At 37.2% G+C, this 24,186-nt stretch overlaps 9 protein-coding genes across 15 annotated transcripts in view; 6 read left to right on the top strand and 3 right to left on the bottom strand.

The window, feature by feature from the left end:
- The window catches only part of LOC129578191 (BTB/POZ domain-containing protein 6-B), a 16,828-nt gene extending 11,858 nt beyond the window's left edge, over positions 1-4,970 (top strand). The window contains exons 1-5 of one of the 3 annotated variants that reach the window (XM_055466377.1): positions 1-803; positions 1,244-1,531; positions 1,717-1,864; positions 1,989-2,205; positions 3,441-4,970. In XM_055466377.1, coding sequence (XP_055322352.1) covers positions 656-803; positions 1,244-1,531; positions 1,717-1,864; positions 1,989-2,205; positions 3,441-4,421 — 1,782 coding nt within the window. In that variant the 5' untranslated portion in view covers positions 1-655 and the 3' untranslated portion in view covers positions 4,422-4,970. The remainder of the gene's footprint in view (positions 804-1,243; positions 1,532-1,716; positions 1,865-1,988; positions 2,206-3,440) is intronic. The other 2 variants (XM_055466378.1, XM_055466376.1) reach the window with 2 other exon arrangements.
- Positions 1-6,145, bottom strand: part of LOC129578192 (transcription factor IIIB 90 kDa subunit) — a 20,037-nt gene extending 13,892 nt beyond the window's left edge. The window contains exons 1-2 of the mRNA XM_055466379.1: positions 5,271-6,145; positions 5,091-5,195 (exon numbers count right to left, since the gene is read on the bottom strand). Of these exons, the coding sequence (XP_055322354.1) occupies positions 5,091-5,195; positions 5,271-5,709 (544 nt within the window). The 5' untranslated portion in view covers positions 5,710-6,145. The remainder of the gene's footprint in view (positions 1-5,090; positions 5,196-5,270) is intronic.
- A 127-nt stretch (positions 6,146-6,272) lies between these two features.
- On the bottom strand, positions 6,273-8,630 carry LOC129578193 (uncharacterized). The gene is made up of 6 exons (XM_055466380.1): positions 8,507-8,630; positions 8,321-8,384; positions 7,370-8,236; positions 7,107-7,300; positions 6,781-7,024; positions 6,273-6,675 (listed from the first exon to the last, which is right to left on the bottom strand). Exons 2-6 carry the CDS (start codon positions 8,345-8,347, stop codon positions 6,517-6,519), a joined length of 1,491 nt encoding a protein of 496 aa, XP_055322355.1. The 5' UTR covers positions 8,348-8,384; positions 8,507-8,630; the 3' UTR covers positions 6,273-6,516.
- A 105-nt stretch (positions 8,631-8,735) lies between these two features.
- On the top strand, positions 8,736-9,594 carry LOC129578194 (protein CBFA2T2-like). Of its 2 annotated transcripts, none has more exons than XM_055466382.1 (3): positions 8,736-8,914; positions 9,002-9,151; positions 9,212-9,594. In XM_055466382.1, exons 1-3 carry the CDS (start codon positions 8,736-8,738, stop codon positions 9,441-9,443), a joined length of 561 nt encoding a protein of 186 aa, XP_055322357.1. In that variant the 3' UTR covers positions 9,444-9,594. The 2 variants fall into 2 exon arrangements, with proteins under 2 accessions (XP_055322357.1, XP_055322356.1); XM_055466381.1 differs by having other exon boundaries at positions 8,975-9,151.
- Positions 9,595-11,322: 1,728 nt separating this feature from the next.
- LOC129578189 (uncharacterized) lies at positions 11,323-12,913 on the top strand. The gene is made up of 3 exons (XM_055466370.1): positions 11,323-11,573; positions 11,699-11,842; positions 11,927-12,913. Exons 1-3 carry the CDS (start codon positions 11,504-11,506, stop codon positions 12,511-12,513), a joined length of 801 nt encoding a protein of 266 aa, XP_055322345.1. The 5' UTR covers positions 11,323-11,503; the 3' UTR covers positions 12,514-12,913.
- Positions 12,914-14,604: 1,691 nt separating this feature from the next.
- On the top strand, positions 14,605-15,796 carry LOC129578190 (uncharacterized). 4 transcript variants are annotated; one of them, XM_055466374.1, is made up of 5 exons: positions 14,605-14,722; positions 14,841-14,852; positions 14,922-14,969; positions 15,411-15,612; positions 15,700-15,796. In XM_055466374.1, the coding sequence occupies exons 1-5, from the start codon at positions 14,650-14,652 to the stop codon at positions 15,719-15,721; spliced, it is 357 nt and encodes a 118-aa protein (XP_055322349.1). In that variant the 5' UTR covers positions 14,605-14,649; the 3' UTR covers positions 15,722-15,796. The 4 variants fall into 4 exon arrangements, with proteins under 4 accessions (XP_055322349.1, XP_055322346.1, XP_055322348.1 ...); XM_055466371.1 differs by having other exon boundaries at positions 14,606-14,722; positions 14,922-15,005; XM_055466373.1 differs by having other exon boundaries at positions 14,607-14,722; positions 14,922-15,005; positions 15,429-15,612.
- A 324-nt stretch (positions 15,797-16,120) lies between these two features.
- On the top strand, positions 16,121-16,942 carry LOC129578188 (probable prefoldin subunit 4). Its single transcript, XM_055466369.1, has 2 exons — positions 16,121-16,344; positions 16,471-16,942. The coding sequence occupies exons 1-2, from the start codon at positions 16,303-16,305 to the stop codon at positions 16,840-16,842; spliced, it is 414 nt and encodes a 137-aa protein (XP_055322344.1). The 5' UTR covers positions 16,121-16,302; the 3' UTR covers positions 16,843-16,942.
- A 161-nt stretch (positions 16,943-17,103) lies between these two features.
- Positions 17,104-19,169, top strand: LOC129578186 (eukaryotic translation initiation factor 3 subunit E). The gene is made up of 5 exons (XM_055466365.1): positions 17,104-17,369; positions 17,468-17,584; positions 17,657-17,809; positions 17,897-18,135; positions 18,219-19,169. Exons 1-5 carry the CDS (start codon positions 17,277-17,279, stop codon positions 18,916-18,918), a joined length of 1,302 nt encoding a protein of 433 aa, XP_055322340.1. The 5' UTR covers positions 17,104-17,276; the 3' UTR covers positions 18,919-19,169.
- Positions 19,170-19,176: 7 nt separating this feature from the next.
- On the bottom strand, positions 19,177-24,175 carry LOC129578185 (probable RNA helicase armi). Its single transcript, XM_055466364.1, has 8 exons — positions 22,841-24,175; positions 22,570-22,702; positions 22,202-22,484; positions 21,622-21,995; positions 21,301-21,541; positions 20,929-21,222; positions 20,594-20,856; positions 19,177-20,518 (listed from the first exon to the last, which is right to left on the bottom strand). Exons 1-8 carry the CDS (start codon positions 23,739-23,741, stop codon positions 20,392-20,394), a joined length of 2,616 nt encoding a protein of 871 aa, XP_055322339.1. The 5' UTR covers positions 23,742-24,175; the 3' UTR covers positions 19,177-20,391.
- Between the last annotated feature and the right edge of the window lie 11 nt (positions 24,176-24,186).

Genomic DNA, 24,186 nt, shown 5'->3' with positions numbered 1-24,186 from the left:
CACACACACATACACCGACTACATACATCATCACTAACACTTGCATACCAACGCAGCAAAGAAAAACAAGTATTTTCAGTTTGCTCGCAGCAATAACACAGCAGCAAGAGTAGGAGACGAGAAACTGTCAGGAAAAATTATACTAAAAAGTTTTTGCAATAAGAACGAAATTCATACCCAAAGATGGCCGCTTTTGTGAGATAAATAATTACAAAAATTTAGCATAACTGTAGATATATTCAAGCGCGCAAAACCACAAAAACCTAAACAATCAAAATCAAGTCAAACAAATCGATTTTGTTGCAGTCAAAAATAAAGCGAAATACATACATTTCCACTCAATTAGTTATTGTGTTTATGCATTTAGTCAATGTCGCGCAAATTTGCTGTTTATTTCAATGTGAACACTTACAGTCGTGCTGTTTAACATTTCAACGTAAGAAACGCAAAGTAACAACAAAAGCACAGCGCTAAACGAAGAAGCTAAATTAAAAACAGAAAAACCGAAAAAATTGAGAAATTCAGTCGACTTGCAAATGATAATTAAGTGCAAACAAATCAAAAAATAGTCATACAGCAAAGTTAAGACAGCAGCCGATTTGGAATTAAGTATTTTAACAGAGGAGCATACACAAAAAGTCAAATTGAATGCAAAATGTCTAATCCAAATAATAAAACAGCGCAAAAAACAACATCAACAACGACGACGGCAACGACGACCACGTCGTCGTCATCAACAACGGCAAACAAATCGCCTGAACAAATGAACATGTCATTTTCTCAAACGAATTCATGGACAAACGGTAAGGAAACTACTGATACCTATTCCAGTTTATTTATATTTTTTTTTTTCGCCACATTTTGTTGTTGCCGTTTTATTTTTCGTTGTTGTTGTTGCTGCTGCTGCTGTGTTGCTATCGTCATTTTTACCCTTTTCACAGCCGAGTATTCTGCTTTTTTTGTGTTGTATTTTCTTGTCGCGTGAATTATGTTTCCGTACACTGATTTAGTGTGAAACGGTTTTTTATCGATGCAATATAGACGCCATCGATATCTATAAATACAAAGTCGTTTATATTTATTTTCAACCGATTAACTAACTCAGTGTACTACACAATGGATTTGCCTGTCGAAGCTATTCGAAGGTGTATTTAGTTTGTTTATTTGATTGCGTTGTGTATATATATATATATATATAAATTTGTTTCTTTTTTCCTTCGTATTCCGCTATTCTATGTTACAGTGGAGTCGTTGAATAATGGCCATTTATTGTTATCACCGCCGCATAACAATTCGCATATGCAACGGGAAAATATGCAAGTGACACAACCATCGAGCATTCCATCGTCGCCGTTAACATCGCCAGGTGCCCAGAGTTCCACATCGTTTACAATGCCAAACAATACCATGTTCACGATTGATACGGGCGATCCGAATTGGCAAGCAACCAAACCAACAGTACGCGAACGAAATGCTGCCATGTTCAACAACGAACTCATGTCCGATATTAGTTTCATTGTTGGCAGTGACGGTAAGTGCATGTGTCTTTGGTTTTTGTTTTTGTTTAAATTATTCACTCATTGCTGTGTGTATCCTTGGCATTGGATCACATTTCAATTTCCATTTTATTGATTTATTGATTGCAACCAATTTGTTTTTTTTCTTCTCTCTTTCTCTCTCTCTCTCTCTCACTTTTCACCATGTAAAATTATGCAGATAATATTCAAACGATTCATTCACACAAATATGTGTTGGCAACGGGAAGTTCCGTATTCTATGCTATGTTCTATGGCGGTTTGGCAGAGAACAAAAAAGAAATTAAAGTTCCTGACGTTGAACCATCGGCCTTTTTGACGCTACTTAAGTAAACAGACCATTTTTTCTTTGAATCCTAGTTTTAACCATGCAATCGATGAATGACTCATTATCCACAGCTCAAGGATAAACAATTTTAAACGTCCATTCTTATCTCTCTCTCCTTCATATAGGTATCTGTACTGTGATGAGATTTATTTAGAAGCAGACAACGTATTGGCTACATTGTATGCAGCTAAAAAATACATTGTACCACATTTGGCTCGTGCCTGTGTCAATTATTTGGAAACTAGTCTAACGGCAAAGAATGCTTGTTTATTGCTAAGTCAATCACGTCTGTTTGAAGAGCCCGAATTAATGCAACGATGCTGGGAGGTCATCGATGCACAGGTATGTGATCGATTAGATAATTTAAATGTCAGTCAAAGCTGCACGAAAAACGATGCAAATGCCGTTAGCACACGAGTTGATTTATCATCAATCCGCACACAAACCAATGATACAAATCGCAACCATAGCTACAGCAATCATATTTACATCAACAACACATCCATTTATAACAATAACGACACCGATAAATACAATAGTACAGCAAGCTCCTAACACACAAAAAACAGATAGATTCCGACGGAGAGAAAGCGAGTGAAAGACAAATCGAGAATCTCAAATTTTTCATATCACATCGATTTATCATTTTGTTAACTCAATAATTCAGCTTTTCTTCACCGATAATAAATCGGCGAAATTGATCTGCAATACCATGACTGATTATTATTTAGGTGTATTGCCGTTTGATCAAAGCCAATTTTTGTTTTACTATTCGATGTGGTAATTTGTTTTGTTTTTCAAAAGAGAAAAAAAAATAAGCTAATCGGTCCAATACAGTGTATTTACAGTTTATTGTCACTTTTTTAAATCATAGAACGAGATCGATTTCACTATTGAATCGAGTGAGGAATATCAATGTCTATCTGTGTTGTAATTCGTAACGAAGAAGAAGAAGAAGGAGAAGAAACAAACAAAGCATATCTATAATAATAAACTAACAAAATATCAATGTGTGTTGTGCTCTTTAGATAATTAAAATGCAGGAAACACAGACGGAATGCTGTGTCTGCTCTATCTGTCTTATGTGTTGTGTCGTGATTTATTGTAAACTATTGTTAACACAAACAAACAAAATATATATATATACCATTTTATGGAAATTGAAAATGAATCGAATAAAACAACAATGCAAGAAATTAATTTAGAAATTGTGTATGCACTTAATTGAGTATTTCGATTCGGGAATTAATGCAAAAAGAAGAAAAAACAAATGCTGCGAATGGTTGAGGCACATTTCCATCAAACAGATAGAAAAAAAAATACTAAAAATCTAACACATTAAAATCTTTTTTCGGTTGAATTTGGGTTGACACATAGAATTATTAGCAAAGAAAATTTGTTTTGTTTTAGTTTTCTTTTCTAGAAAAATGCTTTGATTTCAAAGGCGAAAAAAAACGATTTCATTTTATTTTTCTTTTCTCTTTTTTATCTCTTTGTGGTCTCTGTTCGGTGGTCAATCAAATTCAAATGCACATACACACACACACACACACACACTCATCCACACGGTTATCTAGGCTGAAATGGCAATCAAATCGGAAGGTTTTGTCGACATCGATATGAAGACATTCGAATCGATTTTGGGCCGTGAAACGTTAAACTGTCGCGAAATTCATCTGTTTGAAGCAGCACAAACGTGGGCACAGGCGGCATGCGCCAAAATGGACATCGATCCATCGCCACAAAATCGACGAAATGTCTTGGGCACCGCACTGAAAATGATACGCATCCCGACCATGACATTGGAAGAATTTGCAAATGGGGTGGCACAAACGGGTATTCTGACACCGCAGGAAACTATTGATATTTTTTTAAGTTTTACAGCAAAAAAGAAACCTAATCTCGAGTATTCGATCAAATCACGGGCTGGTCTAAAATCACAAGTGTGCCATCGTTTCCAATCCTGTGCGTATCGCAGCAATCAATGGCGCTACCGCGGACGCTGTGATTCAATACAATTTTCGGTGGATAAGCGCATTTTTATTGTGGGCTTTGGACTGTATGGTTCATCGACTGGTGCCGCCGAATATAATGTGAAAATCGATTTGAAGCGGCTGGGCTGTGTGCTGGCCGAAAATAATACGAAATTCTTTTCGGACGGTTCAAGCAATACGTTTCATGTGTTCTTCGAGAATCCGATACAGTGTGAGGCGGATTGCTGGTATACGGCCTCCGTGATTTTGGATGGCAGTGAATTGAGTTTCTTTGGCCAAGAGGGAATGACGGAAGTATGCACGGGAAATGTAACATTTCAATTTCAATGCTCGTCAGACAGTACCAACGGTACGGGTGTTCAAGGTGGCCAAATACCGGAATTAATTTTCTACGGTCCAACCATGGCATGCACAAACGATACAAATATCACCAATACTACGCCGTCATCAACGAAAAATGCATCGTCAGTCATCCATTCATCCAATCTATCACCGTCGCCAACCACTCAGAATGTTAGCAACAGCAGCCGGCACAGCAGTGCAAGCAGTTCAACAAATGAATAAACAAAATGTGTTTCATGGAAACCGAATTGCCAAGATTTCCCCCGTTTCTTTTTCGTCTTGCAAAACATTCGTTTGCACTGGATTTTTCTCAACAACAACATTAAAAAAAAACATGATGAAATCTCAAGCAACCACAACAAAAAAAAAGACAGTAGTATTATTATAGTAATTCTGTGCATTATTTGAACTTTTTACATTATTATATATTACGTAGCCTCTGCTTAGCAGAAAAACATTTATCGAGAAAATAAGAGTATTTTTCTTCTCATTCCCTTTTTATGTTAAAACTAAACAAAAAAAAGAAAAAAAAATTAATTTTCTTTTTCTTTCGCCAATGGAAAAATATGTGTGGAAACAAAACTAAATTTACCATGAATTAAATCTCTACCATATTGTTTCGATCAAAATTTAGACATTAGTTTTCTTTTTCGGCTCTGTAAAACATGTTAATGAAAATCATACACGATTCTCAACGTTTCCTTGGGAACGTCTACCTTTGCATTGCTACATCTTTTTTTTTATAAATAAAACATATTGATTACTAGGAAATGCCCTGTGTATTTTTCAATTTATATATTAATCACTCGCTGTTGACTGTTCGTTCGATCGATCGTACACTAAAAGAATTTCGAAAGGAAAATCAACCGTTTTCCCACATCTTATACTCACCAATTGAAGGTAGGTTAATGCACAATGCTTGAGATAATTTCAAATAAGTACGGCCCAATTCGTAGCAGCATATTTGCAAGACGTCACTGATATCAATTAGTAAATCTGCATTGGGGAGGTGAGAAATAAAAGGTATGTAAAAATGAAACACAAAAATCGTTTGATTTGTGATTGACATACGTGATGTGCCCTCCGTTCGACATGTGATATAAACACAGGCTGCATAAATGTGAGTATTCTTTCGTCCTCTGGTCAAATGTCGCATCAAAGCCATTTTAAAGAAGTTGCACGCCGTATCGATGCAATGATTGTTCAAATGCAGCTGATGACTTAAATGTGTGATACCCTGTCGAGCTTTACGCAATGTAACCTCACGCGATTCGGTGCCAACACCAACATGAAATTTTCCATAACCCGTTGCGCCACCCTTTGAATCAGCCGCCACAAATTGTCCAACCGCTGAACTGGTACCATGTGCCGCCTCTTCAAACTGTACTTCACTGACAATAATGTTATCCTCTATCACTGAACCGCAATTCGTACACACGGCATCACCTCGCCCACAATCCACTTCAATATTCGATGATCCACAATTCTTACATTTCAAACCGCTTGCCATCTTTCCAAGGGGTGTTGTATACTGTTTTGGCAATGAAAATACAATTGATACGCGTCTGATCTAATTGAATTGGTTGAAATTTCTTTTCACAACCCCGTATAGACACACAATGTGTGTTGTGATAGCTTAGTTTAGAGAAAAACGAAACAACAAAACATTCACTTATTTTTGAATTCAATGTGCGGTGTGTTTGAATGATGTACACCGTTTTGCATCACATATTTACAGCTTCACATTAAATGGATTGAATTTTGAAGTCAAGATTGCGGTCTTTTAGTTTGAAATTGTACGAAAACAATTTTCAGGTTTCCATCGGGGCAATAAAAATGTATTTGTGATCTCTTGTCAATTGTGTGGACGACTAAACACGACATACATACTGTTTTCTGGTTGGGATTTGACAGTTTTGAACTTATTTCGAACGCAATTCGAAAACATGATTTCGCACACGGCCAATGACAGACGTCATTTTCGAAATTGGTCGTCGTGTTGAGAAGCCCTTAGGTCGTTGTGACCTGTTCACATTGATGATGCCCAATTTTCGAAAAAAATCAAATAAACCATTTCAATTCTTCGCTTTTTTTTTTCAATATTTTTAAATTCCAACATTTTTCTTAAATTCATGACTTTCACAATAACGATGTTAGTTTTTTTTAAAGTTTTTTTCATTTCACAGCATCTTTTACGTATTCTTCATTTCGTCTTTTTTTCTTGTCTTCATTTTTTCTTGTCTTCATTTTTTTTCATCAGTCAATATAGTAAGTACTTATATGTAAGGTGTAAATTCGATCGGTAGTCCGTACTAAATTAATATTCAATGTCAAATCCCGAGGCATCACCCTGAATTTTGAACTGATCTTGCTGCCGCAAACGCTCCATAGCTTCATCTTGCGTCAGGAAGTGTTTATCCATGAACACTTGTAGTGCCCATTCCGGCAACAAACATTTCCAAATTAGATTCTCGTGCTACAAAATGTCAATAATTTAAATTAATTGAATTTCCTGATTTTTAAATTAACTAAATATCCAACACATTCGTCATAAATGAATTTACAATTGAGTTACACTTACTTTTGATGTAATGGCATCGAGTGGGTCGGATTGGCAAAATGTTTGACGTAGTTTTTGATACATTTCTATTTGCTGCTCTGGTTCGACCAATGCATCCAAAATCAATAGATAATCGCACTCATCGTGACACGGATTGATTGTATGGTCTGGCACCTTTGCATAGTTGCGGAACTTTTTCCGCAATGCTGTTTCATGATCAAGAAATGTTTCCATGAGTTCAACCTTCGACATATCTTTTATATTACTAAAAATGGAATAAGGACCAATTGGTTTGATTGAAGAAAAAAAAACTAGGAAAATCAACAATTCAATCGAAAAATGCATACATAATGTTATCGATGGTAACCGGTTTGTCCATTTGTTCAAATTCCTCTCGAAGAGCACGCAATTTTTTGGCTTCTTCATCTTTTGCCGTTGTTCCATTGGCGTTAACGTTTTCAATTTTGCGTTTCTTTTGTACATCATCGGGTGCACCATTTTCGATGGGATTCGGAGTCTTTTTGGAATGTCTTGTCGTTACCTAAAAATAGAAGCACAGCAAAAAAAAATCAGAGCGATATGTTGATTATGATATAACATTTCAAATTACCCAATCTTCGATTTTTGGTTGGTGTTTTTCTTTCGACGAGTCGGTCTGAATTGTTTTCTTGGCCGAACGTAAATTCTTATTCAGACGGCTGTTGCTATCATCTGAATCGCCTCCAAATAAATCGTTAATTTTCGGAGCGTCGCTGCGTTTCTTTTTGCTCACAAAATCATTACGATTTACATCAGTTTTCATGTTCAATTTGTGCTTGGTGTTCTGATCTTTATGGCTTTTGATCTCGCCAATTTTGGTGGGTGTATAGGTAACAATGTCATCAGCGCCATGTGTTGGTGAGTATTCATTGGATTTATCAGATTTTTCGTTGCTGCTTGATACCGTCGACGGAGTGTATTTGAAACTGTTTGCCACACTGCCAGCTGGCACATATTCTTCAACATCGACCGCCGATGATGAATCATTCGATTTGCGTTCTCCATTCGATTCGTCCGATGACCGAACGGTAGACTTTGATTTTGTCGCCGGCTTTTCAGTAGTCAATTTCTCTTGTGAATGTTGCTTTTTATACTTGTCCAGCGCTGATACCATGACAATTTTGACCACCATTACATAGGGGCATAGATCAGCTTTCTTCAATTCTAGGTTCACAATTTCTCTGTGATACGGTTGTTTACTTCGCCATGACACTTTTAGCTCCAACTGAGCTCGACGCATCGTAATGATTTCCTCTTTCAAACGTGTATCAATGCCACTTCGGTACCGTTCCAACGGCTCTTCGAGCTTCGCATAGATTTGTGTCCAAACATCGAGCCCAACATATTTATCGAGCGAAATGCCATCAACTTGTCTACCGTTTGATTTGATATCGTGCGTGTCGAATTGAAACTGTACGACCAACACTTTATCGTTTACCTGCCGATAAAAGACCAGAACGAATGCATTCGATTCAATTGCACAATTTTTGTTTACAAACAAACAAAAGTACTTTCGGTTTACCTGTCGCCGTTCGAAGATGATCGTCATGATTCAAGGCACTTTTCGAGACCATCAAGCTTACAAACTAATTATAAAAAAAATATTTAGTGAAATTTTAAGCGAAAAGACAACAATTCAAACTCGGTAAATAAATATACAAATGTTGCTGATAAAGCACTTTGTGAACATGACGGTCAGACAACTTACTTTCGCTCGCTTTTTTGACACATTTCAACACGTACACTAATGCAACGACAACTTTATTCGAATTTTCGAACATTCGAAATTGCGAAATGAGCAACAACAACATTCAATAACAACACAAGTGCCGTTAACCAATCATCGCACTATTGAGATTCGCTAAAGAACATTTGTTGCAATCTTTTGTTTTAGATCGATTTTTGTTTTCTTTCAATTTGTTTTACGTAAACTTGAAATGATGGATGATTACCGGCAAGTGTCGGGAAATAGGTATGTCAACATTGATATTGTTGTACCGGCAATAATGCGAGACGCAGAATTGATGGAATTTTGTTCGCTGTTTGGAACTGTCAATTCAATCACACGATCCAGCATGCAAAAATCGTATGCAACAGTTCAATACATGGACCAAAGGTAACAAGCGCAATGTCATCAATAAATTTTTTATTTCATAGCGTATTTATTTCAAATCAGTTTCCATGATCCTGTTCCCAATCAAAGGCCACCAAATGTACCACATACACTGTCAGATGTGTATAAATTCAATCTGCTCAGGACTGAGCATTTGAGACGTAATGGAAAATTCCTTTCGGATTTGTTGAAAACTTCGGTCGTGGAAACTAAAGAACGTGCGTCTAGAGACGAAAATCAGTGAGTTAGAACAACTTTTATATATGATGTGCCGATAAACAATTTTGCCATTTCTTTTAGGAATGTTGTGGAGCCATCAGAGAGTAGTTCGTCGTACCTCGAGTGCACATACTGTTATTCGGTGGCCGATTTTCTATGTGGACGATGCCGATCTCCATACTGTTCGACTAAATGCCAAAACATCGACTGGCTGAAACACAAAAAAGCCTGTTCCAAGGTGAATTATTGCCCAAGACAAATTGCCACAAGTGAGAAGTCGTTTCCAAAACTTCAAGAAAATAAGTCTCGATAAGGCAAATGGAAAGAAATACCATAGATTCTATTCACATAATGATCTCATTTGGGAGAGAGTTATTTTAAGATTTGTTTGGCATTATGATGGCAATTTTTTTTTCTGTTATAATCAATGTACATTTTATAATCAAATCAGATTCAAAAATAAACATCCGTAAGGAAAAGTACAGACCCTCTCAAACATGTCTTTCTATTCGATACGAAATAGTGAAGTAGTTGAATTCCAAGAAGAAAGAAGGAAAAAAAAATGACGCAGTCGATTAGATGTTATGCATGGAATAAGCTTACTAAGCCAAAATGTACGTGAGGAATAGGTAATAAGTCATTAAACGAAACGCACACCAAAAATTCGAATGTGTGATCTAAATGATGTAATATGTTATAAATGCATTCAACACGTATCGCGAATTAAGTGATGACGCAAAAAAAAAACAAAATAGTCACCGATTTTATGTTCTATGCGAATCACAAAAAAAGAAAACGATCTAATCGAGTGAGTGAAAGATGCTATTTATTTCAAATACCTGTTACCAAGTCGATGCGTGTATATGCGCAAAATTTGAAACATTGCGGAACCAACGAAACCGATTCGTCCAAAAGAATTGAAATGCACAAAAATCGATTAATAAATTTTATGACATGTTCTTTTTTGGCCATCAAAACACATGCACATTGAATACGAAATGGTTTTTTTGATGTCGCTTCTTCGTTTTGTGCAGATTAAGTGCCGAAATTTCCTTATGTGATACTCGTGCGTTGAGTTCGGCTATGGTATGTCTGGGGCGTCATTATTAGTATTACGCCAAAATGGAATTGAAGCAAAAACAACAATAACAAGCGCGTTAGTAGTGTTTTGTGTGCAAATCATTTGCACTGAGCTGCATGTCAATGACGTGAATCGAACGGATGAAACAAGGTTAATCGTTAGATACGACGATGCAACATTGTGTGGCACTTCAGCCTTACGCTGATGTTATCATTTATTCCGTATAATAATATGACTCATGCCAAACTTTGCGTGTAATACTGGAAAAAAAAAAACAAAATAAAGAATTATTTTCTTCAAGTCATTTTTCTGTTTCTTCTTTCTTCATTTTGCTACTTCAATGCGAAAGGCGCGAAGAATTTAGTGAAAGAACCACAATAAACGTTGAACATAAAATGAATTGATCAAATCAACAAGTGGCAACGAAATTTATGTGATTTGACGCACGTAAGCACTTGCTTGTTTTCTCCACCCGCAAATGAAATAAATAAAATTCGCACGATGAGCACAATAGATAAAAAAAAATGTTTTAATGCAAAACCCCTTGCGACATTAGCATTCATAACCGTATACGTATGATTATCATCCGGAATGAAGAAGTATGCGTTGATGGGTTCTTGCGCCCATCTTACGCGTACTTTTATTCAAATCGATAGTACAAATGACCAAAAATAGAAGAAGAAGATCAAGAGAAGCACAACAACAGCATGGGTCAAACATGTGTGAACAGTTGTCACACAAATGAATTAATTCAATAGACCAATGTTGCGATGAATCACGGACAATCGCTAATTCAGCCGTGTCAAATAGAGTACAGCTAGTCCTTCTAATTGGATTCAATTTCCTCCCCAAAAAAAAACGAATATGATGTGAGAAAAGACTAGCAAAGAGGAAAAAGCAAACAGTTTACGGATTCGATAGGAGTTTTATGGCATTCATCTATGCGTTTAAAATGATCATCGTACTCACCAACGAAGTGTTTCTATTCCAAAACCGATAAATTCTTTTAATATGCATACGAGAGCATAAAATCGAACGTTTCTCGTCATGAATACCAAAACGGATCCATCTAAGATCGAGTCTAAGTATAAAATGCCCGAGATCCAACCAAATGATCATCATTCGATCGGTGGAAATTCATTGAAGAAGTTTAGCTCCAAATCGAATTTTTTTCTCTCTTATTGAAATTAAATCAAAAAAGATCTTTTTTTTTCTTCTGAAATTGAATCCAAGTTTGATCTTGAGTACATTTATATTATTTTCTATTGAACAAAATAACAATCGAATTCAAAATGAAAGTGTGTGCAGTTATCAGCGCTTTGTGCTTTATCTCATTGGTATCGGCATTGCCAGTTCAGAATGGTATGTTTGTTTGGAAGAGAAATTGAAGTTTAAAACAGAAAAAAAACCGTTCAGTGTTTATTGAACTGAAGTGTTGTTGTTTGTACTTTTTCTTCATTCATTTCGTCATTTTTCTCATTGCAAAGGAATGATGTATTATCAAATGCCATACTACAATCCATACCATCAAGCAATGCTCGTACATTATGCGCCACCATCTTATGGCCGTTCAGCTGGTACAAGTGCATTTGCACAAGGTGACGTCGTGGCTGCTGGGACAATAGTCAAAGGTGCTTAGTAAACAAAAATTTGTTAACCAATTTATTGCATCACCAGTTTCAAAAAATTGCTAACAAAAACGTTCCATTCGATAGAAAGCCGTATTCCAACCTATGTTGCAGGTACCAATAGTCAATCATCATCGAATGATGGAAATGTTGAGGCCATCGCTGAAGCATATCCAGAGGAACCAATTCAAGGCACCGTTCAATTTGATCAGGTTGACGAACAATACAATGATGTGATTCCATTGAATGCGGCTCCTGTATCGGAAACACCAAAAGAAGCCACCGAAGTTGCTCCACAAGAGCCAGAAATCACTGCCGTCGTCTCTGAAGAGCCACAAGTACAAACAACTGTAGCACCCAAAAAGAAGGTTCACATTGCCCTTGACATCCCGGAGAAGCACGACAATGTTGAAGGCGATGACGAAGATGATTATGTTCCATACGCCCCACAAAATCCAAACAAACCATCGAAAAACCAAGGTGGCAACCCAGTTTACACTTTCTTCCCCGTTAGCTTTGGCCGTGCTGCCGGCGGTACCATTGCCGTTGCAAATGCCTACAGCACCGGCAAAGGTGCCGTTCGTAGCCATGCTATCGCCTATGGCGCATCGGCTGGTACATCGCGAAGACAACAAGCCGCCGAACGTAGCGTTGCCGCACCAAAAAGTGCATAAACAGCCGTCACACTAAACCGATTGCCTGAAAGAAATTACAAATGCGAAATAGTAAATACAAACAACACCGAATTAAATAGCGACAAAGAAAAAAAAATATAAGCCAAAACGTGCGCTGAGATTTGTCACGATCAAATGTACAAGTGTGAATCACATGTTACAGCTGGAAAAGAAATATCAAGAGCACATAAATTATATACTTTGCTCACATTTTGCATGATGGTACACCATCGTTCCATTCAACTTTGGTGACATCGACACGTACTCGCGCATAAGACATATGGCTTATTATTTCCTTTTTCTGTCGCCTCAAGCATTTCGCCTCAATATTAAAAATTCATTTGCTTAAGTTCTCTTCAATGTTCAATTATTCAAATAAATCTTGTCAAATGAAATCAAAACAAACGTTGAATTACTCTTTTTTCCATACTCACTGTGATCTCTTAGTTGCTGAAATTGATTCGAAAAAGATTTCTTGTCAATTACGGTGTTTGATGAAGCATGCAAACATTCTGACTTATTTGTCATTTTAAGTGATGTAGGTGTTTTGAATGAATTTTACACACAGAGAAGAATGGTTGAGATTTTTGGTACAATTGATTGTTTTTTTTTCCGTAAAAATAATCCAAAATTAAGATATCTAAAACAAAATGCATTTTCTTTCATACATATTCTGTCTGAAAAAATAAATTTTGTCTTTGTTATCTTAATTTTGGATTATTTTTACTAGAAAAAAAAAATCGATTGTACCAAAAATCTCAACCATTCTTCCCTGTGTGTACTGTAGCGTAATTGAAATTGTTCTTGGATCGATGGAAAATAAAACGGACAAATCTTAAAATACCAAATGTTACAAATGCTCCACCAAAAAATTCAGGGGGGGTCAAGCCAAAAATTCAAGGGGGGGTCAAAAAAATCAATTCTATCTAGTGTAAATTTCTTCCCGAAAAAAATTGCTGACCGGGGGGGGGGGGCCCCGATCCGCAATTTCTAATTTGAAGAGCAAAAAAAAAGGTCCTCACTTTCAAAACTCAATTCTATCTAGTGTAAAACCGGTATCCAGAACAAAGTGAGGACTTAAAAAAAAAAAAAAGGTCCTCACTTTCGAAAATCCATTCTATCTAGTGTAAAACCGGTATCCAGAAAAAAGTGAGGTCTAAAACAACAAAAAAGGTCCGAAAATGCCAACGGGTCCAAAAAATCGTTGGGGGTCAAATTTGGCCAGGGGGGGTCAAATTTTTCCAGGGGGGGTCAAATTTTTCCAGGGGGGGTCAAATTTTTCCAGGGGGGGTCAAATTTTTCCAGGGGGGTCAGGATCAACGAGATCAGACTATGTCAGAACCTATGTCTATCGTCGTCAAACTAAAAGTGTTATTGTTCATTGATGCGACACTTTGGCGAACTGGAAAAAAATTTAACCATCTGATCACATGAAAAAAATAAGCCAAGTGCTAAATATATCTTCGGACAGTATTTGATTTGTGATTGCGATGAAAACAAATGGAAATTAGCAAAGTTTCTATCTAATGGAAATAATTTTGATTAAAAATGTCGGCATGTCGTCATCTTCTCTACTCCAACTGGATTTTGACCATGCAAATTATTAAAAATTGGATATATGTCTGGTTTGGCTTGCATTAAAAAACCTGATTATCACCACAGATTATAGCACACATATTTTTTCTGTTGGATTCAATATTGCATTGTTGTTTTGACTGTCGCATCTCGAAAAAGTTGTATATTTATTCGATCTCTGTTGGATATTTGCATAATTTTTTGGTACATTATTGCCTTTCATTCTCTTTCTCTATTTATTCGTTATCAATGAACCAGACGCATAAGTCTGCTGTCGCGATTTTTTTACGCATATTTTGTTCTTGCAAAGGAGCACTCATAGTTACGTTGACCGGTTTTTTCGGAATTGATGTGAGCACATTCATCGGTCATTCAGATTAAATAACACGTTCGACCGTTTGGCTATTAAGCGAAGATTATTCGGCGTCTAGAACAGAATGAAATGTTGAATTAGGTAATGGCAATAAACATTGATGTGCGCGGTTGAATTTCATATAAAAGGCTTCGTATACAGCAGCAGAAAGCACAGAGTTTATTCAATCGTCGCATCGATTATCAACCATGAAGTTCTTCTGCGTTGTTTTCTTGGCTATTATTGCCGCTGCCGTGGCCAACCCACATGGACACAGATATGGTGAGGAAAATCGGCGACTAAAACTCTTCAATTAGAACAATTTCAATTGCATTTTACAAATATTTTCATTTGAAAATTTCTAACGAGATTTCCTTACTTTTTTTGCTTTTTTTCACAGGTGGTGGTAGAGGTAATAAACTTCTTTCATTCTCTCAGTTGTGATTGTTTTAAGTCAAATTTGTCGTCCAAATTTTTCTAGGCGGCTATGGAGGTGGTCCAGGCTATGGTGGTGGTCCAGGCTATGGTGGTGGTCCAGGCTATGGAGGTGGTCCAGGCTATGGAGGTATAAACTAACACGATTTTTCAAAACTCTGCAGAAGAATTTCAGAATTTTTTTTTTCGTTCGATCGCATTGCAATCATGTTGCAAAACAGTGCCGGTATTCTACGACTTTCCGACAAAATCGTTCGGAATTATTTTTTTCGTACATAAGACCATATTGGAGTGAAAGAGAGAGATTCCACTATTTTTCAGCGGTCCACCGGAATTATTCCGATAATTCAAGGAAGAGTGAAATGTGTGAGAAATAATTCCGGTGGACCGCTGAAAAATAGTGCAATCTCTCTCTTTCACTCCAATATGGTCTTATGTACGAAAAAAATAATTCCGAACGATTTTGTCGGAAAGTCGTAGAATACCGGCACAGATTGTTTTTCAACGTTATTAAAAAATATTTCTTTCCAAACAGGAGTTGGTGGCGGACCAGGTTTCGGTGGCGGACCAGGTTTCGGTGGCGGACCAGGTTTCGGCGGCGGCGGCCAACAAAATGCACAATCTACAGCTACAGCTTCAGCCTCCTCAGGAAGCCAAAATATTGGCGGACCATATCCTGGCCAACAGCAAACTTATTCCAACGCTAATGCACAATCAGGAAGCTCAACATCAACAGGGTAAATAAAATGAGTCCAACTCTCATCAATAACAAACAGCTCATTCATTCTCATTTTCTCATGCATATGTTTTCCTTTCATATTCAGATTGGGACCACACGGAAAGTAATAGACAATATGAGCAGACATGAAAATCATCGGAATTTTGAATAAATGAATAAAAATACGATGATCACTAAGAAAATATGCTGTTTTTATTTTACTTGTAGTTTTTAAAAAATCTCTTCTGAATTTAACTTGCAATAAAAGCTGAAAAAAACACGAAATCAAACATTTCAAGAATAAGTTTAAAAAAAAAATATTAAAAATTTCATTTGGATTTAAATTCGAAAACAATTTATTCATCAGAATATTTCAAACACATCATGAATAGGCTTGATCTCTATTTGAATTCAGTTGAATATTTTGCGGCAAACTCAAAGCTGAATAAAAAGCAAATCTGGAATCAAATTAAATGGCAAATTGGAAATGTGAAACGCGGTAAATGAAAACCATTCACACTGACGCATTGTAGCTAACTTCAGGGTGGAATGTGCTTTTTGTCATGATTGTGCGGTGATCTCTGTTATTTATTCACTGTTTTTAAACCAAATTCACAAAATTTCCCAAACTCACCGAGTTTATTTGCAATAAAAAAAAAATTCAGTTTTTATTTGGATCAAATCAGTGAATCGAAGATAACTTGTCGAAATGGCCGCAAAAGTAGCAGCGAATGGAAAAGGTTTCCAGCCTGTAAGTAGAAGCAAAGACTTTAAGATTTGCACACCCACATACTCTGTAGTATTGATATTCTAACCTGTAGTTCTCTGTCATTTCAACCGAAATCATTTGCGGCAACTTTTCTCTTCTATTTTGCAGGACACTGATGTTCATGTCACGCTCGAAGATCAAACAAAAATCAACAAATTTGCCAAATACAATGCAAATCTCGAAGATCTGAAAGATGAATTGCAAGTGAAGAAGAACGATTTGAAAAATTTGGAAGAGGCTGGCGATGAAATCGAATTGTTCGATGAAGACGAGCAAATTCCATTCGTATTCGGTGAAGTGTTCATTTCGCATAATTTGTCAAAGACACAGGAGCTGATAGCTGCTGCCAAGGAGAAGAAAAAGAAAGAAATCGAAGACATCCAAGAGAAATGCAAGCAAATCCAAGAATGGATGAGCGATTTGAAGGCACAGCTCTATCTGCGTTTCGGCACAAACATCTACTTGGAAAACGATGAATAAACACATAAATTGAATGGCATTTCGCATGGGTTTCTTTGTTTAATTTGTAACGTCATTCTGAATAAAATTCTAAATGAACAAACATTAGAAGAAAGAAAAACATTGCATTTCTTGTTTTATTCCGTCTTTTGGCTTATTGGAAAATAGAAACGCTGATATTTGAATAGCTAGCTGTGTGCTGTGTATAGTTGAGTCATTTACCGCATCATTTCATGTGGTCACATACATGTGTGTGGCGCTAATGTCAAAAATACCCAATACACATCAGTCACTCAACCGGTCGGCCATTTCTTTTGCAACGTCAAGAGCAGCGTGTGCTTCTTGACTCTGTTTTCAGAAAATAGTTAACAAATTGTGCTATTTTATTTGAGCAAAAAAGGAAGAGAACATTAAATCAGTGAGAAAAAAAAACCGTGGTCTGCACAAAAACGAAAATGTCGAAAAAGTTTGATCTTACTTCAAAAATATGCCAGTACTTGGATCGGCATTTAACATTTCCACTCCTTGAGTTTCTGTGTGAAAAAGAGGTAATGTACACTTTGTTAGGTTATTGCGACAAGAAAGAGAAGGTGAAAGATAACGAATGTATTCACATCTGAATGGGATTCGATTTGCTTAATTCTAGACTGAGGATCAAGAAGCATTATGGCAACAAATCCTAGATATCGTCAACAAGACGAATTTGATTGATTACACCATGGATATTCGCAAGCGTTTGCAGTTGGGCGATGAAATGCCACAAGTAAGTGTACAATAGGCGTGTGTGGTTATTCGAAAGCAATTGAAACTAAAAGCTGTTTTATTTGGTCTTCAGGAATTGGCTGAACGCAAATCGAATGTCTATGCTACTCTTGTAAAGTTACAAGAAGAGGTGTCACAAATCACTGAAATTACGGAAATCCTCAAGGATGCCGACAACATCAAGGATTCCAAAACATTTGTCGAGGAAATCAAGAAGGAATTCGGCGTACGTATACCAACGTCAACACTAGCATTTTGTTTCAACTTTTCGTTCAAAAGGCTAACAATTTTTCCTTTCTTCATTTTTCCATAGTATCAACCAGAATGGGCCGAGAAAGCGTATCGCATGGGCAAATATTTCTATGAGTGCGGTAAATACAACAATTCAATATCGTACTTGTACTTCTGTTCGCTGGTGATGCAACCCACCGACAAAAACTACTTGAATGTTTTGTGGGGTATTCTCGCTGCCGAAATTCTCCAGCTGAACTGGAACTCAGCGTTGGAAAGTATGAATCGTCTTCGTGACTACATCGATAACAGCAACTTCAGGTAAGCAGCGTATTTTTCATCTCCTCTCTATTAAGTCAAAGTGATGGAATTGTGAAGATTAATTTTCAACACCTAATTTACAGCAATATCGAAGCTTTGCAACAACGCACCTGGTTGATCCACTGGAGCGTGTTCATTTTCGTCAATCACCCAAAGGGACGTGATTTGATCATCGAAATGTTCTTGTACAAACCATTATACTTGAATGCCATCCAAACGATGTGCCCGCACATTTTGCGCTACTTGGCCGCTGCCGTGGTCATCAATCCAGGCCGCCGTAATGCACTGAAAGATTTGATCAAGGTTATCCAACAAGAATCGTACACCTATCGCGATCCAATCACCGAATTCTTGGAACATTTGCTGGTTAATTTCGATTTCGAAGGGGCCCGTTTGAAATTGCACGAATGCCAAACAGTGATCATTAACGATTTCTTCATTATCATCTGGATGAATGAGTTCATTGAAAATGCGCGTCTCATGATTTTCGAAACATTCTGTCGCATCCATCAATGCATCACCATCAGTATGTTGGCCGATAAATTGAACATGGAACCAAGAGAAGCCGAATGCTGGATCGTTAATTTAATTCGTAACGCTCGGTTGGACGCAAAGATTGATTCAAAATTGGGCCATGTGGTGATGGGAACGCAACCGTTGAGCCCATATCAACAGTTGGTGGAAAAAATTGATTCGTTGTCAGTACGTTCAGAAACACTTACTACTTTAGTGGAAAGAAAACAAGCTAAACTCTCGTATGCCGAAGGCTACAGCAAGTATTAAACACGCTGGCAACAAATCTGGTTTTTTCTCTAGTTAACCCTCTCAAAACCCTTTACATTCAAACACATGCGACAAAAAAGAACAAGAATTGAAATAATAAAGAAAAAAAAACACTTTGCCACTCTGATACTGGACATTTTTCATCTGTAATTTTTATTTACGATAATGTGAATGCAAAGAACCGTATTGCAAATGTTATTCACTACCGAAAAATATAAAATAAATGTCTTGTATTTAAGAAAACACACAAACACACGATTTTTTTTCTTTGTCCGTTTTTATTTTTATTTTTTCATTAGCAAATACAAAAATCGACAAAAGATTTGGATTTTTTTTTTGTGTAATTCTGGAATTTATATTATTATAATAATATGGCAATTATGACAATTATTTTATGGAGCTTAAACGTAATATTTATGAAAATGAAAGTATCCAGTCTGGATTAAAAATGATATTTGTAGGATTTTTTTGTCATGTGGAATGGGTGTGGTATGAATAAATGAGTTTATGTATTCAAAAAGAGCATGCATTTTTTTTTTCAAAGATAATGTCCCATGAATGATTAGTGAAATTCGAATACCTGGCTGTTTCTCGCCAGTAACATCGAATCCCAATTGCCACACAAGTTTTTGTTCCATATTCATGGCAAATATACGACACGAAAAAAATTTATTTTCATATGAGTTGTATTTTAGTGGGACTTATGTGTTTTAGAGAGAATTTTTTAAAATGTGAATCAAGAATATCAAAAAAAAAAGAAAATACCATGAGGCACTAACAATGTTTAAAGGCTATCGTTGTTGATGTGAAGCGTGATTTGATTGTACAATGCTTTATAAAATGCATGCTTTGGAATACACTCAATGCACATATTCTTTTTTTTCTGCTATTTTATTTCTCGATAGAGTAGGTTGCAGTTGGAATATTGTTAGAGGAGAAGTGAGGCCATCATTACGAAACAGGCCAGATGCCGCATGGCATTAATGGTATTTAAAAGCTTGTTATTGATTTTGAGCATTTTTTTTTCTATGTTTTTTCATTTGTTTTTTTGAATCCAAATGAAAATAAATTCATTTCATCACATTGAAAAATATTGAAAGTAGGAAGCAACTCGCCACTGAAAGCTGTAGACTCTACGTATTAAAATCGGTGTTCTCAGTTGCGGTGTTCTTTATATTATTTTTTTTCGGAGATTTTTAAATCAGTGAAATGAAGTGGGTTTATTTGAGATAAATTTCAATATTTTTCAATTTACTAAATTGACGGAATTTGTTCGGATCCGTTATGAAATGATTATGGATGTATTTGCTTTGAAAATGTGTCTTTTTCTTAACTTTGTTGGAGGTGTTTGTTTCTTGACTAAATTGAATGTAATATGTTGCTTTCACATAAATCAAGTCAATTGGTATAACGGGGTACTCGTAGATCAGGTGGTATGGTTGTATGGTGAGCGATAATACGAGAAGCAGCTGTTTATAGCATTTGTAGTAGATCCTTGCCATCAATGTATGATTCGTTCGTCTTGCAATATTCAATCAATTCGGTCCAGTTCTCATCACCGCTGAGCAGCGATTGTCTTCCAAAAATGACGACCAACATTCTGAAATGTATCCAAATACAATTACGTACACTAAAAAATTGTTGGAATTTCACAAATATTGTAATAATTTTTCACCGAGCTCTGGATATTGCTGTGTTGAGCCGTTTTGGGCAGAAAATGAATTGAAGCGCCTTTTCTTTGCCGGATGTTTTGACGGCCGAAATGAGGATCACCTTCTTTTCTTCACCCTGGAATTCTTCGACGGTGCCAACGGTGATCCGTTTCTTGATCTTCAGCTCCTTCTTCAGAGAGATCACCTGAGCATGATATGGCGTGATCACACCGATATCCTCTTCGTCAATCTTTCTTTCGAGCAACTTTGGTATATAATTTCGAATCTATAGCGAATGAACATAGAATTTGGTATGAAAACAACATATGGCTAATTCTTTTTCAAAAACAAAATTTACCAAAGCCATTTCTTCCTTGTTCTCCCACGATTTCTTGTTTTGCATTCGCTCGTTTCGTCCATCGACATTGACGAAACAAATGCCAAATGGATTTTTGGTTTTTGGATCCGTTCGCTTGGGCAGAATGCGGGCCAATTCACGCAATTTTATCGCTTCTGGACTGTTTTCCGCGCAGATCGTTGATATTAATTGTGAATCGTAGAACTGCTTGTCGTAGAAATGCAAAATGCTAGGCAACGAACGGTAATTTCGGCGCAGTTTCGTCACTAATCTTGGATCGAAACCATCATCACCCTGCAATCAATCGAAAATTGTTCAATGAAATGAATAAAATGCCACAATTCGAATTATTTCCGCTGTTATTCTACTCACCGGTATAACATCTTCCAATGTTTTGTAAATATTGACATAGCGTTCCAGCATCGATTTGACCAAGTCGTAATGCTTTGCATGGTTGCTCAATGTGATCGGAGGCAACTGCAATGGGTCACCAGCCATGATGATTTGACCACGCTCGAGATTGACGAAAGAGATCGGAATCAGAGCTTCGCATTCGTTGCACTGGGCTGCTTCGTCAATTAGGACATGTGTGAAGTAACCATTGCTGAAATCACTGGAAATGATACAAGCAAAGTTAAGAACAAAAAGCCAAGAATTCTCGTATAAAAAGAAATATTTGTTTTGATAACTTACGTGCCGAAAAGAACACCCAGACCTACGCACGTGCCAATAATTATCTTGAATTTTCTCAAGTGCTCCAACGATATGTTGCGCTTGATATCTGCTGGCAAATCGTCGAATTCCAGCAAATCATCACAATCAAGATTCGTATTCATCACAGACGCACTGACCTTATGCAAATCCCGCGGCAAAGTTTTTCGATCCAACACGGCATTGCTAACCAATCGCAGCATATCACTGCTGACAGTTGGGTCGGCGCTAATCAAACGACTGGCCACAACATTTGCTGCGTGATTCGATTGAGTTGCCACCAAAATAACGCAGTCTTTCACGTGTTGACGTGTTTGCAGAATGATTTCAATGATCGTTGAAGTTTTGCCCGTTCCCTGTGAGAAGAAAATTTGGTGTGACAAATCATGATTGCAATTTTCGTGTTTTTGTAAACTTTACAAAGAAACGAATGGAATGAAATCAAAATTGAAGCTTTCCCACAGGAAATCACTGTTCGATGGAATGATTATAATCATTGGGAATTGCAACGCTTGAACTAATTGTGAAGTAAGCAAAGTGGGCGAAAAAAAATGCTACTCACCGGTGGGCCGAACACAACGAATGGATATGGTCGACATTCACCTCTTAATGCTCCTGCCACGGCAAACTTTTGCTCTTCGTTCAAGTTGTCTTTGTACCATGGAACTTCAGCGCCGTCCAACAACAATTTGTCATCCTTTAATTCCGCGTTGAGCTGCAAAGTCTTTGCCAAAGTCAATTTGGATGGGAACAAAAATGCTTCGTCTAACTTTCGCTTGGCGTAGTCGACCGCTGCATGTTTTCTTTGGTAAATGGTTCGGCTGTAGATAAACTCAGCGGAGTACCTGAAAGAAGAATATGGCCCATGAACACACCAAGTGTGTGTTGAGAAATTTTTTTCATGTTAATATTGCAAATAGGCTTTCGTACGTGTCTCCAAGCCGCCAATCTTCTTCGAAATCACGTCTAAACCGTAAGATGAACCGATCTTCACGAACACGTTCAACGAGACCACGGTAGAATCGTCGTTCGTTTTTCAAATTACGCACTTCAATTTTGTCACCTTGTGTATGTGTGTGTGTGTGTGATGGAAAAAGTAAGAGAATTTAATAAGACTTGAAAATGAAAAATGTTCAAAAAAAAAAACATTTTGAATTTCTCCCCAAAAAAATCGTCATTTGTTCGTTTTGTAAACACATACCGACGGCAATCGGAGGGCGAAGTTCAGCGATTTTCGAGCACTTGATTGAGAAACGGTTCTTTTTGCCAATTTTCTCCGGTTCGATCCAAACCGTGCGTGATTTGTATCTATCGAACGATACTTTCATTTCCACTTCCTCTAACCAAATCAATGCATGGAATCGTTTTTTGTACGTGTTGTAACTGAGCTCGTGCGGAACGAACTTATTCAGTTTCTGCATGATTTTGCGCGGATTCTTTTCCAAATGGATGTTGAACAGTTCGGGGGGCAAATCGTAATATTCTTGATTTGGCTCACGTCGTTTTAAATGATCGAATGCAACGTGTCGTTCTTCGGCTTCTGTATCCGAATCAACATTTTCGTTTTCAAGTGCAGCCGCTGCAGCAGCGACACCAGCAGCACCCGCGCCCGCAACATTTCCTTCCATAGAATCATTGAACCAAAGTTCCTCGAGCCTTTTGTCTTCCTCGTTCTCCTTAACCTTTTCGATGCTTGCACAACGCCATTCGTATTTCGAATTTCCGATGGTGTATTCGCCTTCGATCACAACACATTTCACGTCATCATCGTGTTTGGCTTCCCAGTTCAGTGGTTTTTGTTCACTGATGTAAAAAATAAAGTCGTCATCAACCGTACCGTAACTTTGAGTTAATGACGTAATTTTGCCGGTGTGCACGCGAAGCTCATCCCACGGTTCAATTTTGTACACTTTTGGCGGATCGTCGCGCATTATGTGCAACTTGACACGATCCCCTTTGTGTGGATCGAAGTCGCACTCTATATCGGACATGTCAAGTTCACGGTCCGTGTAAATATCCGAGTTCGATGTTGTGTTCAATTTTCCATTATCGGTTTCTTCAATAAACGCGTTTATCGTATTGTATAGTTTTCCTTGTGCCATTTTTTCACTATTTTCTATGTCACTTTGTAAGAAATTGAACCAAAAAATTCACTCCAATTTTATCCAGCGAATTCAAATTATTACTGTTAGTACAGAAGACCGACAACCATTCAGCTCGGTAGACACGCTCAAACTAATCAAAGAGCCAACAGCATCGAATGCAAAATGCCGCATAACGAATTTGAATCAAACCAGAATGCAGCAATTTATGCTCAGACTCATTCCGCGAAGAACATGAGATTGCGACAGCATTTAAGTATTGAATTACAGCGCGACGCATAGAGATGTGAATATGCAGAACTGAGAGCTCAGCATATTTTCTCTAAACACACTCACAACCGCGCTAACTGCTTGAATGTGTTTACTTTTTATGACTGCTATACTCATAACGGCGACGTTTTGTTTATTAAATCCTTTTTTGGTTTTAGTCACGATTTTCAAACCA

The sequence above is a fragment of the Sitodiplosis mosellana genome, unplaced genomic scaffold, assembly GCF_009176505.1.
Source record: "Sitodiplosis mosellana isolate CC-2019 unplaced genomic scaffold, AAFC_SMos_1.0 Smas_scaffold_6226, whole genome shotgun sequence".
In the NCBI taxonomy this organism is placed as follows: Eukaryota; Metazoa; Arthropoda; class Insecta; order Diptera; family Cecidomyiidae; genus Sitodiplosis; species Sitodiplosis mosellana.
The sequence above is the reverse complement of the archived record's forward strand: the minus strand, read 5'-3'. Positions and strand labels throughout refer to the sequence as shown.